Consider the following 17,164-nt stretch of genomic DNA (forward strand, 5'->3'; position numbering starts at 1 on the left):
TAGAAAGAGATACTATGTAGATGTATTTCCTTTTTCTTCATTTTGATTAATATCGTTTTTAAAATTATTCTAAGCCATTGGTTTTCACCATGTGGGGGTCCTCATATTAGCTGCATCAGCATCTGCTGGGAGTTTGTTAGAAATGCAGATTCTCAGACCGCATCCAGGCAGAGTGAATCTGAAATTCTATGGCAGAAGCCCCACAGTCTGGGTTTTAATTAAACCAGACCCCTGGTGATTCTGACATATTCTGTTTGAGAACCAATAGTCTAAGGAAATACTGTTACGTCCTAATTGCACAAGCAAAATTAGCACAAGATACAGTAAATAAACATTTTTTCAAACATTTTAAAATACTTTCTAAAAGTTATGCCATTCTCAGAATTACTGTCCTCAAAGTGTTTTCTGATATAAAGTGCTGAGATATGACTCTAAAAGGCCATGTAAAGCTGACATTCTGCATATTATTGTTAGAATTCATAAAATCAGTGTATTTACTAAAAGTAGATTATTTTTAGTCACATTTCTGAGTTGAGGTTATTCTCAACTTTCTTTGAATAACATTTTCTAAACTCTCAATGAAGGACCTCATTAATTTCATTTTAAAATTTAACCTCCAGTTAAGTTTTGAGTAGTAGTAGCTTGTGTTCTAAGGAAAACACTTTCTTGTGATATTTCTGCACTAAAGCAAGGTTTTGTTAAAACCTGTCTTCTTGAATATAATTCTATATTAGAGATATTTTTAGATAGAACATAATTTATTTAAACAATCTCATAATAATGAGCATCTATGTATTTACAATTTTTGTTATGATTCTGCAAATAACATCTTTGAAAAAATATTTCTGCACTTGTTTGATTATATTCTTAGAACAAATTTGTAGAAATGAAATAGATGGTTTAGCAAGTAGGTACAATTTTTTGAAACATTTTGTTCACTTATTTTTTTTAATAATTTTATTTTTAATGGGGCAACATCAATAAATCAGGATACATATATTCAAAGATAACAACTCCAGGTTATCTTGTGAGATATTTTTAAATGGTAAGGTTAAGACAATTGTGAATGGTTTTGATTGAATGATTTTGATTCACATGAACTGTTTCTTAAAGAAGTTAACAGTTTAAGGCTTTGTGATTTTTCTCCCAAATTCTAACATTGTCTCATTGTCAAAATGGAAGATGTAATTTTTTGTTATTGTTGAATCAATAAAATTTGTGAAACAAGAAAATAATTTAAAGTATTTATATGTTATATAGATGAAAATCAATGCTTATTAAAAATTTGAAACCCTGAACACATTTTTTACCTTTCTGGGTGTTTCTGTGAGTCTACAATTACTATTTTTTCTTCCAATTATTATTTTTTTCCCCACTAACTAGATTGTGGAGGTTATTTTATGGCAAGATATATAGATTTACTGCATTGCATTTAGTGAATGCAGTATAGTATTTGGCTGTAACAAGTTTGACCAGTGACTTAATGATGGTTTAAATTAATTTCACTTATGATAATAAATTAAGACTCTTCTTCCATTTATTACTTTATTTTCTAAGGTGATTTTTAATTTATTAGTTTATTTAATAAATGAGAAGTAGAGATAAGTCTACAGGAATGTATAGGGAGTCACTGTGGTGTAGTGCAGAGAACTTTGTTTAGGAATTAGAATTCTGCTTTGAATCTTGTTTAATAACTAAATGTCTGTTGATTTCTCCCAAGTTGTTTTACTTCGAGTCTCCATTTTAGCATCTGTAAGATGAAGATAATTTTATTAGGAAGACTTGAGATAATTTAATGTGAAAGTTCTTAATAAAGAAAAATTTCAAGATGCAAAACAATAATAGCTTTACAAAAATATATAATTTTAGATATAGAATGAGTTTGTAAATATAACTTCCATTTTTTGCCAAGACATCAATAGTCCCAACCCTGTTAAATTATCTGTAGAGTTATCACAGTCCCTAAAATATCCACAAGCTAAGTTCTCCAAGCATCATATGTAGACTGAGTAAAATGTACATAAATGCTATTCTATTCATGTAAAAGCATTGCTTATACATGATTTTTTTCATGCATTTTTCTAAAAGCTAAAGGAATAATATGTCAGTGTTTTGTAAGTTCTTTAAAATTCTAAAAATAGACTATGCTAGAAGCAAATGGAAATAATAGACATACATTGTAAAGTTGTTTATCCACTCATATTTAGTTTTTTAAATACGTGCATAAATATCATACACAATAAGTTATCAAGGCAGTGTGGTGTAGTGTAAAAAAACTAGTACGTTGTTATCTAGGCCTGGATTCAGTTTAATTCAACAAATCTTTGTTGCAGAACCTATTTGGAGTTAGGTACAGTAAAGGAATCGAGCATTGTGAACAATATTGTACTCACCTTAAAAGAGGCACTTTGAGCTTGATTATGAAACATGGGTAGGATTTAAACAATCAGCATGGAAATAGGCATAGAATGGGCCCGGACCTGGCTTCTGGATATAAATTCTTGCTGGGCAGAGCAGGAAATATGGAAATATAATAAATAGTTAATAAGGCTGGAAACAAAAGAGATGGGAGTCACTCCTATCATAATTTGAGATCAAAGTGTAGGAGTTTAGGTTGGATTACTGAGCAATAGTAAGTAAGCTGCTCAAGAAATCACAAATGGAATGATTAGAGTCATGGTTTTAGGAAGATACTGGTATATTAATGATATTATTTACTTTACCAGTATTACTTTAGGTAAGTCACATTAACTTTTGGACCCTTCTGAAGATTGAAAATTTTTTTCTGCTCTTTGAATATTCTTTGAATTGTATGAAACAAATGCAGGTTTTTTCCCTTTTACTTAAAATCAGATAGGAGACCCTGGTCGATTGGCTCAGTTGTAGAGCGTCAGCCCGGCCTGTGGATGTCCTGGGTTCTGTTCCTGGTCAGGGTACACAGGAGAAGTGCCCATCTGCTTCTCCACCCTTCCCCCTCTTTTTTCTCTCAATCTCTCTCTTCCCCTCCTGCAGCCAAGGCTCCAGTGGAGCAAATTGGCTTGGGTGCTGAGGATGGCTCCCGTTGCCACAAAGCAAATCCCCACCCCGATGGGCAGAGCATCGCCCCCTAGTTGGCGTGTCAGGTGGATCCCCATTGGGTGCATTTGGGAGTCTCTTATCTCCCTGCATCTTACTTCAGAAAAATACCCCCCCACACACAAAAATCAGATATGAAAAATTAATGCCTTAAAGAAATTAAAGTTTGCTTATTTACTTCCTCTTACTTTGGTATGAAATTTGTGGTCTCTTTTAAACAGAAGATAATTTTTTATAATATGGCTGTTTATTTTAAAAGATTCTATTTATGTCCATCCTTTCTAGTATTAAATGTTTATGAATGAAAACTGTATAAATTTATTTCTTGCCATCCCAGATTTAAAGTACATATTGAAAAGAAAGTTATAGATCTCTGGTTTCCTTTCAGCTCCAAAAGTCTATAATTTTTTTTTTTTGCACCTTATTTTTGTTTGTTTAACTAACATCAAATCAGTTTTTAAAATACACTTTTAATTGTTTTAGCTAAAGCTTCAATTTTTAAATTAGATACAAAGATGTGTTATTATGTACTTTCTCAACTTAGATGTAGAATAATTACTGATAATGATTTATTTACCTTATACAGTTCTTTTAGAATTTGAGAATGTGCTTTTTTTATTTCTGTTTATTTAATTTTTAGGTGAGAGGAGGAGAGATAGTGAGGTAGACTCCCACATGTGCTTTGACTGGGATCCACCCGGCAACCCCATCTGAGGCTGATGCTTAAGTACCAAACTATTTTTAGCATCTGAGGCAGATGCCGGGACCAACAGAGCTATCCTCAGTGCCTGACACCATGCTTACATCAGTTGAGCCACTTGCAATGGGAGGGGAAGAGGAAGAGAAGTGGGGATGGGAGGGGAGAAACAGATAGTCACTTTTCCTATATGCCCTGACTGGGAATTGAACCTGGGATGTTCGTATGCTGGGCTGACACTTTATTCACTGAGCCAGTGGCCAGGGCTGGTAACCTGCTTTTAAAGGAGTGTTTCTGATTTTAAATTGTTTATTTTTATCAGTATATGTTGTTTATTGTTGGATTTACTCAGAAGAATATTGTCAGTCGTTTTTTTGAAGACGTAACTTAAAACATGGTTCACTTAAGCTAATACTGTTTCTTTTGTCTTTGAATAGTTGGAATGGATAATGGAAAAGAAGCTATTGAAAGTGCAGCTGCATTTCTCTTCAGGACATTTCATTTGAAGGACTCTGTTGGTCACAAGGAGACAAAGGCTATCAAACAGATGTTTGGTCCCTTTCCATCATCATCTGCCACTGCAGCTTGTAATGCAACCAATCGAATTACTTCTCATTTTTGTCAAGACAGTCTGACCGCTCTAGTCCAGATGACAAAAGAGGAAACTGGTGATAGAGTTTTATTTGGTAGTAATTTAACATTTTCATTTGACATGCATGATTTGGACCACTTCGATGAACTTCCGATAAATGGTGAACCCCAGAAAACTATAAGCCTAGATTATAATAAGTTTCTGAATGAGCATTTTCGGGAGCATTCCAACCCAGAGGTCAAACCTGTGGAGAAAACAAATGACTCCTTTTTGTGGTCTGAAGTTGAGAAGTACTTAAATGCAACTTTAAATGAAATGGCTGAAGCAACAAGGATAGAAGATCTTTGCTGTACTTTATATGATATGCTTGCTTCTGTTAAAAGTGGTGATGAACTTCAGAATGAGGTATAGTTGAAGTTATTGAAGTTTTACACTAAAGTGAACTATCTTAATGAAATGGCCTTTTTGAACATGGGTGGTAAGCAAAAAAATAAATAAAAAGTACTGTCACGTGACAGTAAAAACTAAACCCTTGACAGTTTAGTTTTGCTCTCAATCCTGGCATATTTCTTCCCAGATATAAATTTAAAATAATGTCAACCCAATTCTAATGCTGGATAAAATGGATGGGTAACACATTTGATGAAGGATTAAGAGAAATGGCATACTGTCATAGAGAGGGCAGAGGCTCTCAAATCAGATAGTTCTTCCTTTTCCACTTATTGCTATTGAGACTTTAGGTAATTAAATCTCCCAGAGGCTGTTTTCTTGATCTCTCTCAAAGGGATATGAATATAAAGGTTAAGTAAGTAATGTAAGCTGTAAACGAGATGTCATATGTGAAATCAAAACATTTTCTAAATACTGTATGGTAGCTATGATTATTTTTATTATTGTTGGAGTTAAGAATTTTTTTTTTCTTTTAGAGCAGCGGTTCTCAACCTGTGGGTCGCGACCCCGGCGGGGGTCGAACAACCAAAACACAGGGGTCGCCTAAAGCCATCGAAAATATTTTCGTTCAACCCCTGCCGGGGTCACGACCCACAGGTTGAGAACCGCTGTTTTAGAGAGAGAGGAGGTGAGAGAAATAGAGACAGGAAGAGAGAAGGATGAGAAGCATTAAGAATTTTTAGGCCCTGGCCAGTTAGCTCAGTGGTAGAGTATCAGCCCAGTGTGTTGATGTCCTGGGTTCAATTCTCAGTCAGGGCACACAGAAGTGTCCATCTCCTTCCCTCCCTCTCTCCCTCTTCTCTCTGCCATGGCTCAGTTGGAGTAAGTTGGTCCAAGATGCTGAGGATGGCTCCATGGCCTCCGCCTCAGGTGCTAAGAAGAGTTCAGGTGCTGAGTAGTGGAACAATACTCCAGATGGGCAGAGCATTGCCCCCTAGTGGCCTTGCTGGGTGGGTCCTGGTTGATGCGCATGCAGGAGTCTATCTCTCTGCCTCCCCTCTCACTGAATTATTTATAAAAACAAAACAAAACAAAAAAATTTAAATCACATGGAGTATTTGTCAGGAATACAGAAAAATTAAGTTTTTTTTCAGAGAAAAATTAATTTAGGGAATTAGCTAAATAGGTATTTGAGACTAAACCTATGATAGTGATAGGTATTATGGTGATTAACTATCATTTGGGAATAAGGTATAATGTTAATTCTGGGATCAGTTTCATTTGCCTTCACTGTTTGCATTTGGTTTAATTTGTATTAGCTTTGATTCACATATATAAATGGATTTTCTCTAACATTCCAATAATAATAAAGTTTTAAAATTTATAGATTTATGATGTATTAAGAAAATTTTACTGATATTTGCTTATCATAATTATATACATAGCAATTTCCTTATTTTTGAAGATAGTAAACTGAAACTTCTGATTGTTGGATGGAGAATGATTTTTAACTCTCAAGATCTTTTCATAATCTACCTCATTGCAACGTCAAACTGAATTCATTCATCCATCCAGTCATCATATGTTTGTTGAATGCTTACTACTTGTTTAGGTACAGTGCCAGTTACTGGATGTATTAGGATGAGTAAGGTAGCCCCATGCTGTCAGGGAGTTGTTTAGTAAAAGGAGACATTTCGGTAAGTCCACTCGAATACCATAGATGTTATGATACTATATACAAAAAATGGGGGCATTAAAGAACCAGTCATAGATTCCATTGAAGAGCTCGGATGGTAGGAAAAGTATTCATGGAGGAGGTTAAGTTAGAACCAAATCTTAAAATACAACTAGATTTAATTTCTTTAAGTGGAGCAGAAAGGTAGGAAGCTTATTTCAGGTGTGAAAGAATATGATGTGTTCATAGAGTTGTAGTCTATACAGTAAGGGGTAGGATGCAAACGGAGTGTAGTGAGAGACAGGGTGAGCAGATAGCTAAGGACCTTGTACACTTGTTAAGATGTATTAGATATAACTCATTCTAAAACTTGTGGGTGTACTCTGTGTGGTCTAATTCACTGATTTTTTTAAGTAGGGTTTAATGGACAGTTTAATATATGAATGAGTATTTCATATTCTTCCAGTGACTTTAGTCGAGTTTTAAATGGTTCATCCCTCAGGGTTTTGGTTTTTCTATCTGTAAATAAAAATAAATAATCATTATTTTTTTTACAGCATTGGTTATTCATACTTTTATATTAGGTTTCTTTCTATACAATTATATTGTTATAGTAAATTAATGCCTCAGTAGAAAAATGTTGTTTCAGTACTGTCAGTCTGGACCACTGTTATTCTCACTTTAGTCCTTAGTCTGCTATAGTTTGTGTGTCATCTGTTTACTTTTATATCCCGTAAGCCTGGGAAAAGTTTAATTAAAAGAGTAATCAGTTTATGTGATAGCGTAGCTAATTTCTTTTTGAGGTTTCAGTTGATTCTGTGGAATAGGAATATTTAAATCACCATGCTATGTGTTGCTCCAGAAATTTAGTGAAGCAATAGGAACATATTTTTACATGTAAATTTAAAGACGTATACAAAAATCAATGTCTACACTGTAGTAATTTTGTTCAACATATGACTCAGTTGTGAATTTAGTCTGGTGACCTAATGACTGATAATAAAGCTGTTTGTAAAGGTTTACTATTTAAAGTCATTTTTTCCAAAGACCTTTATGTTATTGAAATAGTATTGGAAGCTTGACATTTACCATGGAGACAGTGCAAGAGAGGCTCTAGTCAGAAACATGTGGAGAGAAGTAATCCTAATGATAATAGTAATAATGATGGCTACATTTGAGTGCCTTCTCTATGACATAAGGCGTTATGTTAATTAAGGACATTATGTTTATGTATCACTTCATTTAATATTTATAGCAATGCTTTGAGGTAGTCATGGGGGATTAAAAACTGTTAGAAACCCTGAGCACTTGTAAAGCTTGCACTCTGAGGCACGTCTGACCTCCCATATGTGATTTTTTTTTAAGCATACTAAAGTAAACATAAGTTAATACAATTTTATTTTTACCACAATTGTGGCTAAGTTGATGTCTTTTTCAAACATCAAATTCTTTAAGTTTTTCTCATTTATTGGTACCTCTGCTTTGTGGTACTTTAAGATAATGTTTTGTTGGCCTCATAGATTATTGCTCACTGGAGGTATTTTATAGGGATGTTGAGAAATTAGCTCAAGGTTACTAAATAGTGGATCCAAGATTTAAATGAAGATATTCTGAGTCCAATGTGTACTTTGTCAAGAGTAGATATGTATTGTACATTTTCCTGTAGTAGGTGCTTGAAAACTTTAAGCATTTTAAATATGTTCAGGAATCTTCAGCATTGACTCTTAATCCACAATTTCTTTAGACACAATGCTTTTCCTTTTTAGAGAGTTCCAAATGTGGAATTGACAAAAATAAGACAAAGGATGAAACCTCAAGACCAGGGGGCCCCAAATTACCGCCCGCGTGTAGCATGCGGCCCCCTGAGGCTATTTATTTGGCCCTGCTGCACTTCGGGAAGGGGCACCTCTTTCATTGGTGGTCAGTGAGAGGAGCATAGTTCCCATTGAAATACTGGTCAGTTTGTTGATTTAAATTTACTTGTTCTTTATTTTAAATATTGTATTTGTTCCCATTTTGTTTTTTTTTACTTTAAAATAAGATATGTGCAGTGTACATAGGGATTTGTTCATAGTTTTTTTTTTATAATCCGGCCCTTCCACAGTCTGAGGGACAGTGAACTGGCCCCCTGTGTAAAAAGTTTGGGGACCCTGCTTAAGACCCTTGTTAAAGATGAGATTTAATGTTTCTGCAGGAGTTATATTTAAAGTACTTGTGGGTGTTGGACTAATAAAACAGCACACCTAGGTTTCCCAACAACTTATTTTTTTCCTTTCCTCCTTGCACCTGTAAGTTCTCTCCTCAGGGCTTTTCTTCTTTTCATCTCTGACTCCTAGTAATTTCTCCGTTAAGGCTGTAGTCATTGTGTTTAAGCCTTAAAATTTGATTGGGCTAGGGCATTTTTAAGGGTTTTTTTTTATACTCTTTAGATATATTTACTTTTGAAAATTTAAAAATATTTGTTGGCCCTGGCCGGTTGGCTCAGCAGTAGAGCATCGGCCTAGCGTGCGGAGGACCTGGGTTCGATTCCTGGCCAGGGCACACAGGAGAAGCGCCCATTTGCTTCTCCACCCCTCCGCCTCGCTTTCCTCTCTGTCTCTCTCTTCCCCTCCCGCAGCCAAGGCTCCATTGGAGCAAAGATGGCCCGGGCGCTGGGGATGGCTCTGTGGCCTCTGCCCCAGGCGCTAGAGTGGCTCTGATCGCAACATGGCGACGCCCAGGATGGGCAGAGCATCGCCCCCTGGTGGGCGTGCCGGGTGGATCCCGGTCGGGCGCATGCGGGAGTCTGTCTGACCGTCTCTCCCTGTTTCCAGCTTCAGAAAAAAAATATATATATATATTAAAGTTAGTACATTTTAATTACCAGAACAAATAAAACTTGAACACTCCATGTTATTTTTAATCAAAATCCATTCGTATTGGTACAGACATCTTTTGCTGCTGCTGTTTCATAATCAGAATTAATGGCCACAGAGATTACATTTATCACCATGTTCTAGTTTATTAATACTCTGCTGTTTAAGGTTATCTAGTCTTTCACAGTTATAAAAAACATTGCAATAAAGACTCTTATGCTAAATATTTGTTTATATATATTTTCCCTTGAATATATTTCCATCAGTGAAAAGTTTCACCCAAAATAACCAACAAAATACCTCCTTGAAAGAATCTGCCAGTGTATACCTGTACCTGTATTGTATAGGAGTGTCCTTTGTACTTACATCTTTTCCCATCTTTTCATACTTTGAAAAACAGTGCTTGCCTGTTTAGTTTAGAGAAAATAGCAACTGTTTTAATTACATTTTATGACACCATGTAGGTTGGCTGTGAATATGTGATATGATATGATGTAAAGCTTTTAAAACACCTAGAATGGTTAAATATTCCATACATACTGACTTTATTATAAGCAGTGTTATGTAGCTGGAAAACTATTTTATTTTTAAATTTGATTATTGAATAAGTAGCTTATATGTAATGTCTATTAGAAGTAGTGTTATGTAGCTAGCATACAATTTTATTTTTAAATTTTATTATTAAATATGTAGTTTTATACTTGGGTGGTGATAATTCAGTTCAGCGCTTCAGGCTGCACCTAGTCACCACACTTTAAGGCAGATAGACTCCTACTGGAGGTCTGTAGAGGAGTATGATCAGGTTGGTGAAGAAAATGAAAACTATCTTATGATGAACACTTGAAAAAAACTGCAGTTGGTTATCCTTTCCTAGAGAAAGCTATGGTGGGATTGGAGAGGAAACGTGATGTTTGAAGGGCTGTATGAGGAAGATGGATAGCCCAAGGACTATCACTAAGACCTCTAGGTTAGAAGGTATGTGAGAGCTCTCAGCTCAGCAAACTTTTGAGGAAAAACGGGTAAGCATTGTTTTTAAAAGTATTATAAGATGGGAAAAGATGTAAGTATAAGGACACTCTTATACACTACAGGTACAAATATGAGTTCTTTAAATATGAGTACTTTGGGTGAATAGTGAGATCTTTTATTGAAGATTAGTTGCATTTGCTGAAAGGTCCCTTTGTTGGAATTTGTAGAGTTGTATTTTGATGACTTATTTAAGACCTGGGAGAAAAGATATGTTAAACTCAAAATGAGGATTTAAAATTACTTGCCGTTTACAATTTGTGGCAATAACAGATTCCAAAATGTTTTTGCTCTTAAATGGAATGGTCAATCAAGAAGTAAGACGTTTTGCTAAATTTTATACTATCTGACTTACTCTTCTCTGTGTGGCACTCATTCATTCATGCATTCTGTTTTGTATCAGGTACTCTTAGGTTTGGGGAGACAAAAAGATAATCTAACAAAGTTGAACCAACCCATTCCCATTATCTTGCTTTCTTAAGTGTCCTCCTTTTGTAACTTTCATATGTACATTGAAAAGAGGAATGGGCAAGAGAATTGTGTTTGATTTGAGTGTTCTGACTAATTTGAAGGAACACATGGGTTATGTATATTGACAGGTATCTGTAATTTATTGATAAAGGAAAGAAATGAAACATTTTTATCATTTTATTAGTTAAATAAAGGATATCTTTCAGTGTTTTAATAGTATTTAAGATATTAATGATAATTTTGTAGACATAAATTAGTCTGATAGATTTAGAAATTTCTGTAAACACATTTAAATATTTAAAGTTTGATACATTTTTTGAGCTTCATATATGCATATATGTGTGCACACACACAATAGTTGTAAATTTGTTTTCTGTAAACAATTAAAATCAATATATAGTTTTTCTTAAAATCAAGGAAGCTATCAGTTTGTCATGTATATGAAAATGTAAAGTAAGCTTTTAAATATATAATAGTACTAGGTTCTAATCTTACTTACTACCCACCTGATTAATTATGGTATATGGAGAATAAATAATGCTCACATTCCAAGTAGTTTTAATTAAGTTGTAAGTGACCTTGATTTTAGCTTTGTTAAATTATTGTGTTAGATTAAGTACCTGTAAATAATGAGCATTAATTATTGTGAAAATACAATTTATCTAAATTCTTGGCAATTCAAAAGCAGATTTGCTTAGCACATTTTTCTTGAGAAAAAAATAATTGCTAAATAAGTGGTGTCCTAATTTTCATGGTCATTTTTTATGTTTTTTCACACTTTGTTTTGGAATGTATGAATATTTAATGACTTTTTATGCCACAATCTAAACTAAGAATAATTTGCAGTGTTATAAATAACATACTGTCCTTTATGTAATTATTTGAATACTCAGTTCAGCTTGGATTAATTCAAAACACTTTCAGAATTATTTTAAACTTTTCCTATGATCGTACTTCATTATTCTTAGTTTTCAATATGTACATCATTTTAATTTCACAAGGAAATCTAAAGTTGCTTATTATCTCAAAGAAAGACCTTCCCTAAATTGAATATAGTAACCGTCAGCTTATTATAATGTATAATGTATGTTGTTTATTACATATAGTAGAGGTGCTATCTGAATACCTCCTGTAATTAAAAAAAGAAATATGTGTATTTTTAATTTACTAGAATCAGAATGTCTGCACTTTTTCTTGAGGCTATCTTGGGTAGGTACTGGTACATTTTTTTTTCTATCCTACTATGCTTAGAATCCCAGACTGAAAAAGTATTTGTAAATCATCCTGTTGTAATACCTAAGGTTATTCCAGCTTCATATAATAAACTTCTGGAGCTTTTTTTTTTTTCTATTATTAAAAAGTTTCCATAAGAAAGTGACTATCTCTTTTGTGAAAATTTGATACTACTGTGCTTTGGAGACTGTATTGGTGTCTTTTTAGAGGGTAGACTTTGATCAATTCAGATTTTCCAGTAGTAGATGGTTTAGTCAGATTTTCTCATTTTACCTCAGGTTTGTCCATTACATTTTTCTGTGAAGTTAGCCATTTCATCTGAGTACTCAAACTTTTTGCTGTAGAGTTATTTATAATGTCCTCTTATTAAAAATGTTACATTACTCTTAGTTATGTTGCTCCTTTTTTCAATCTGCCTTTTCTTTAAGACTTCATTTTTGCTAGAGGAGAGATTGTTTTGTAATCAGACAATCAGCTTTTGGTTTTATTGCTTTTGCATTTACTTTATCCCCACATTTTAGCTTTTATTCATGTAGCATGTATTAGTTTTAAAATAAGATATTTGGCAGTTTGATAGTCCTCAGCTACTTAAGAGGTTGGAACAAGCTTGATCTTCTAGTTACAACTAGTTAGAAGACATGTATTTCTTTCACAATAGAACAAGATTTCTTCTTAAAAAACTTTAATCTGTTTAAAACTACTTGTTTTTATTTATGCTATCAATAATAATCATGATAACATTTGAAATATCCTAAAAATATACAGGGTAGGGGAAAAGTAGATTTGCAGTTGAGAGTACATGAAACAGTTTATTCTTGTATTATTTATTAATTATTGTATTATTTTTCATACAAACAAGTGTAAACGTACTTTTGCCCCACCCTGTAATGTGGTCTCAAGGACATTTATTGTGTCTGAAAAATAAAATTGATTGCAATGAGAAATTCCAAGAGATGTATCTTTTGACCCAGTAATTAATGCTGGTAGGCAACAGCTCCATATTGATCATTAATTATCACTTCGTTACTTATTTGTTTTCTTTAAAAATATTTGTTAAATATCCTTTATATATAAAGCATTTTGCTAGGTGATATTCGTTTAAAACACAAGTGGATAATTCTTCAACTTTATAAAAGGCTGTTAACAGTAAGAGAATAATCTTGTTTGATAACATCTTTATAATTCTTTTTTTCTTGAATTGTATACCATCTTTTTTTAAATTAATAGACTCTTTAGAGCAGATTTATGTTTACAGAAATAGCAGAAAGTTTAGAGCATTACTGTATACCCTCTTTTGTTTTAATATAAGTAACTCCTTTGAGCTTCATAGTATTACATAAAATTTTTGTCACATTATTCCATATTACTGTCTTCTGGAGTGAACTTATGTTCGTTCCCTTTTAGATTTTGTTGAGTATCATGTTTAATGTAATATTTCTTCATAAGTCTTAGAATTTTAATTTTTATGCAGATATTGATTTCTGGCTTCTTCCATTCTATTTTCTTCTTCTCCCTGTCTTAGAGTTCCATGTGGCCATGGCCTCAAGTTTCATTTTGGTAGTTGTTCTCCTCAACCCCTTCTCATGCCCATACCCTGATTTCCAACTAAGCCTAGCTGTAGCTCCCAGATTGTATGGAGCAGGTTTATCTATGCCAGCCAAACTCCTAGCCTTACAGTCCAGACCTGGAACCCAGCTTGTCAGCTTAGCCCTATTCAGTGCTTTGCCTGTTTGGCTTCATTTTCTGGTCCGGTGACATCTTTTTCTTGTTTTTAAAAGTGTCTGTTAGTTTTTCTCTTTTTTACATCTTAATCGCTATTTTTTTTTTTTAAGAAGCCAAGCTCCCTTTCTATCTTAAGCATAAAAGGGAAGGGGTTTTTCAAGAAATTTTAAAGTATTTAAAAGTAACATACATTTCAGTGTTTCTTAAAAAAGACATGGCATTATCCTCGCAGGATCATCATATTTTTATTGTAACAAACTAAGGGTTTAGCTATATATAAGCATTGTGAAACTTGAAAATAGCATAATTAAATTCAGTTTACAGAATGTACATATAATTATTCTGTCACAATAGTGACTAATACACACTCAACTGTTCTTTCTAGTTAGGGTTAAATTTAAAATCTTAAGTTTGTTCAAGGTAATGAAAAATCATTTTTCATTATGTTGTTTCAGTAAGAATAACTTGACTGTAGTCTTTACAAGTATTTTGATGATTCTGAAAAGAAAAAAGAAAAAAAAATCCCCCAAACTAGGAACTCATTGTTACTTATATTATTAAGCCTTATTTATGTAATTTTTTTGGTACTTTCAATTCTGTCTCCAATTTTATATGTGTCTGGTTCTCTAACTTAGTTCCTTATGCATTTTATACATAACTGATACCCAGAAAATGTGATGTGTGATACAATATTCTGTGAAGGAATTTCTGTGTAGGGATTTCTGGATAGGTCGAGTTGAGTGGCCTTGCAAATCCCCCAAATAGAAAGGTCTCCTGATAAATATTGTGATTTTTATTGTCTGTGCTAATAAGGAAGGAGGCTAAATGTTTAGTGTATCTTATCAGTCTGCCATGAAATGTAATAATTCACATACAAATATTAAATGTATAATGAAGAGCTAGGCATTTTATTTCTCTGAAAAAAACTTTACATACAAATAAATGAACTTACTTTAAATATAATACCTCACCCACTTGCTCTATCTTATAAGTCTTGCCATGTCGACTGTGTATAAGCTATTCCTTTTCCTAACTGGGTTAGTTCAAAATGCCTCCTCTTCTACTTAGAAGATGGACACTCTGAACTTACTGCTTCTCCATCTTTCTTAGCTAGTTTGAATTATATATTAAGCTATAGGATTTGCTTATTAACTCAAGTGACTTAAAACATTTATTTAATTGCTATTATGAAATAAAAAATAAAATTAAAATTTTTCATTGATTAGATATTTTAGAAAATATATGTCAGAATGATTCCCAATTAGTTAAATTATATTTAATAAAACAAGGCTTTTTCTTTGAAAATAAGATTTGATAGTGGAAATAAGGTTTAAAATGTCTGATCATTGGTCATTGTACTTAAGTTATTGGCTGATTTGTCTGCAAGATAAGGTATTCTTTTGTTTATATAATTTCAGGTATTTATTCCAAATATGGGAAATGTATGAAAACCTATTTTATTTATTGTTAGTGATGCTTTATGTACTTACAGACAAAATAAGAAAAAAATTGGTAAATCAGAATCTGGTTGCTATTATGTAAAAATAAAATAAAACCTTTTCTGATTAAATAATATGTGTTATAGAAAGATTGGAAAATAAAAAATGGCAATATGAAAAGGGCACAACTTAGTATTCTTTCAACATGTCTCTATATAGTAGTTGTTTCTATTTTTTTTGGATCTGATAATATATGTAGAGAGCAGAATATAATGAAATAAAAAAGTGAAAACAGGATAAAATTGCTCAAAATTGGAAACAGGATAGCCTTTCTAGGTGAATGGATAGACAAATTGTGTTATTTTCATATAATGGAATATTATTTAGTAATAAAAGGAAAAGAGCCATCAAGCCACTTGGAGCAAATAAGTGAATATTGCTAAGTGAAAGAAACCAATCTGAAAAAAGCTTCATTACTGTATAATTCCAACTATATAGCAATCTGGAAAAGACAAAATAATGGAAAAGTAAAAATGATCAGGGATTGTAGAGAAAGAAGAAAGGGATGAATTGGTGGAGCACGGGAATTTTTAGGGCAGTGAATCTATTTTGTATGTGACTGTAATGATGAATACATATGATAGTCCTCTGCCAAAATCTGTAGAATGTAAACACAAAGAGTGACTAATATAAAATTATGGGCTCTAAAAAATCTAATTTGATAGACTGATACAACTAGACAGATAAATCGTGCTATATAAACATATAGTATCTAGATCTCAGCAGAGCATTTTAGAGTGGAAACAAAATATCTTCTAGAGCAGTGCGGACCTTTTACAATGATTGAAATATTATTGCTCTCCAACATGGTATCCACTAGCCACGTAGCTGATGGTTTCTTGAAATGTGACTAATATAATTGAGAAATTGTATTTTAAATTTTGTGTAGTTGCAGTTACTGAGAACATAAATAGCTTTGTGTGTCTTGTAGCTACAATATTAGACAAAGAAGTATCAGAATGGGACAAGCAAGATAGCGGAACTGTCTGTTGCTGATCAATACAGTTAGATGGAGTTAATAATTGATTGAAAAATCTCAGTCTAAATTTTGGTTTATTGCCTTTTGTGGGGTCAAGTCTTCATTTTTTTTTTTATCCTGCATTGTTTTACTTTTGTCCCATCCTCAGTACTTTAATCAGTTAATTTGCATGAATACATGGTTATTCAGCATTGATAGTATTTACTGATGTGATGGATGCCAGAATCTGGATTTAGAAAGATCTTTAAAAACTAAGAGAAGAAGCAGGAAGAAAGTGAATTAAATAAGAGATTAATTTGAAATTCTGGGTTTAAATATTTTTTTATTACTGATTTTAATTTATTGTGTTTACATATTCTAGTGTTGCCCCGAATGCATCTCCCCTCCCCCGTATTCCCCTCAACATCTCCTTTCCTCCCTCCCCATATCGCTCTCCCCCCTTTCCTTCAGGTTTATCCCATCCTATCATCCCTTTTCCTCTGTCCTCTTTTCCTCTGGTCCCTCTGATCTCTCCTCTGTCTCAGTTCCGTTCCTCAGTTCACATTGTTCATTGGATTCCTCAAATGAGTTAGGTCATACGATATATTTTTTTTCTGCCTGGCTTATTTCACTTAACATAATTTCCAGGTTCATCCATGTTGTCACAAAAGGTAAGATTTCCTTCTTTTTCATAGCCCCATAGTATTCCATTGTATATATGTACCATTGCTTTTTAATTCACTCATCCACTGGACACTTGGGCTGTTTCCAGATTTTCGTTATTGTGAACAATTCTGCTATAAACATAGGGGTGCATTTCTCCTTTTGAAACAGGTACTGTGGTGTTCTTGGGATATATTCCTAAAAGTGGGATAGCTGGGTCAAAAGGCAGATCCCTTTTTAATTTTTTGAGGAATCTCTATACTGTTTTCCACAGTGGCTGCACCAGTCTGCATTCCCACCAGCATTGC

At 33.4% G+C, this 17,164-nt stretch overlaps 1 protein-coding gene across 1 annotated transcript in view; it reads left to right on the top strand.

Moving 5' to 3' along the window:
- ASCC3 (activating signal cointegrator 1 complex subunit 3) overlaps positions 1–17,164 on the top strand; it is a 351,207-nt gene that overhangs the window by 30,134 nt on the left and 303,909 nt on the right. The window contains exon 4 of the mRNA XM_066358816.1: positions 4,210–4,769. Coding sequence (XP_066214913.1) covers positions 4,210–4,769 — 560 coding nt within the window. The remainder of the gene's footprint in view (positions 1–4,209; positions 4,770–17,164) is intronic.

This window comes from Saccopteryx leptura, chromosome 1 (assembly GCF_036850995.1).
Source record: "Saccopteryx leptura isolate mSacLep1 chromosome 1, mSacLep1_pri_phased_curated, whole genome shotgun sequence".
NCBI classification, from domain to species: Eukaryota; Metazoa; Chordata; class Mammalia; order Chiroptera; family Emballonuridae; genus Saccopteryx; species Saccopteryx leptura.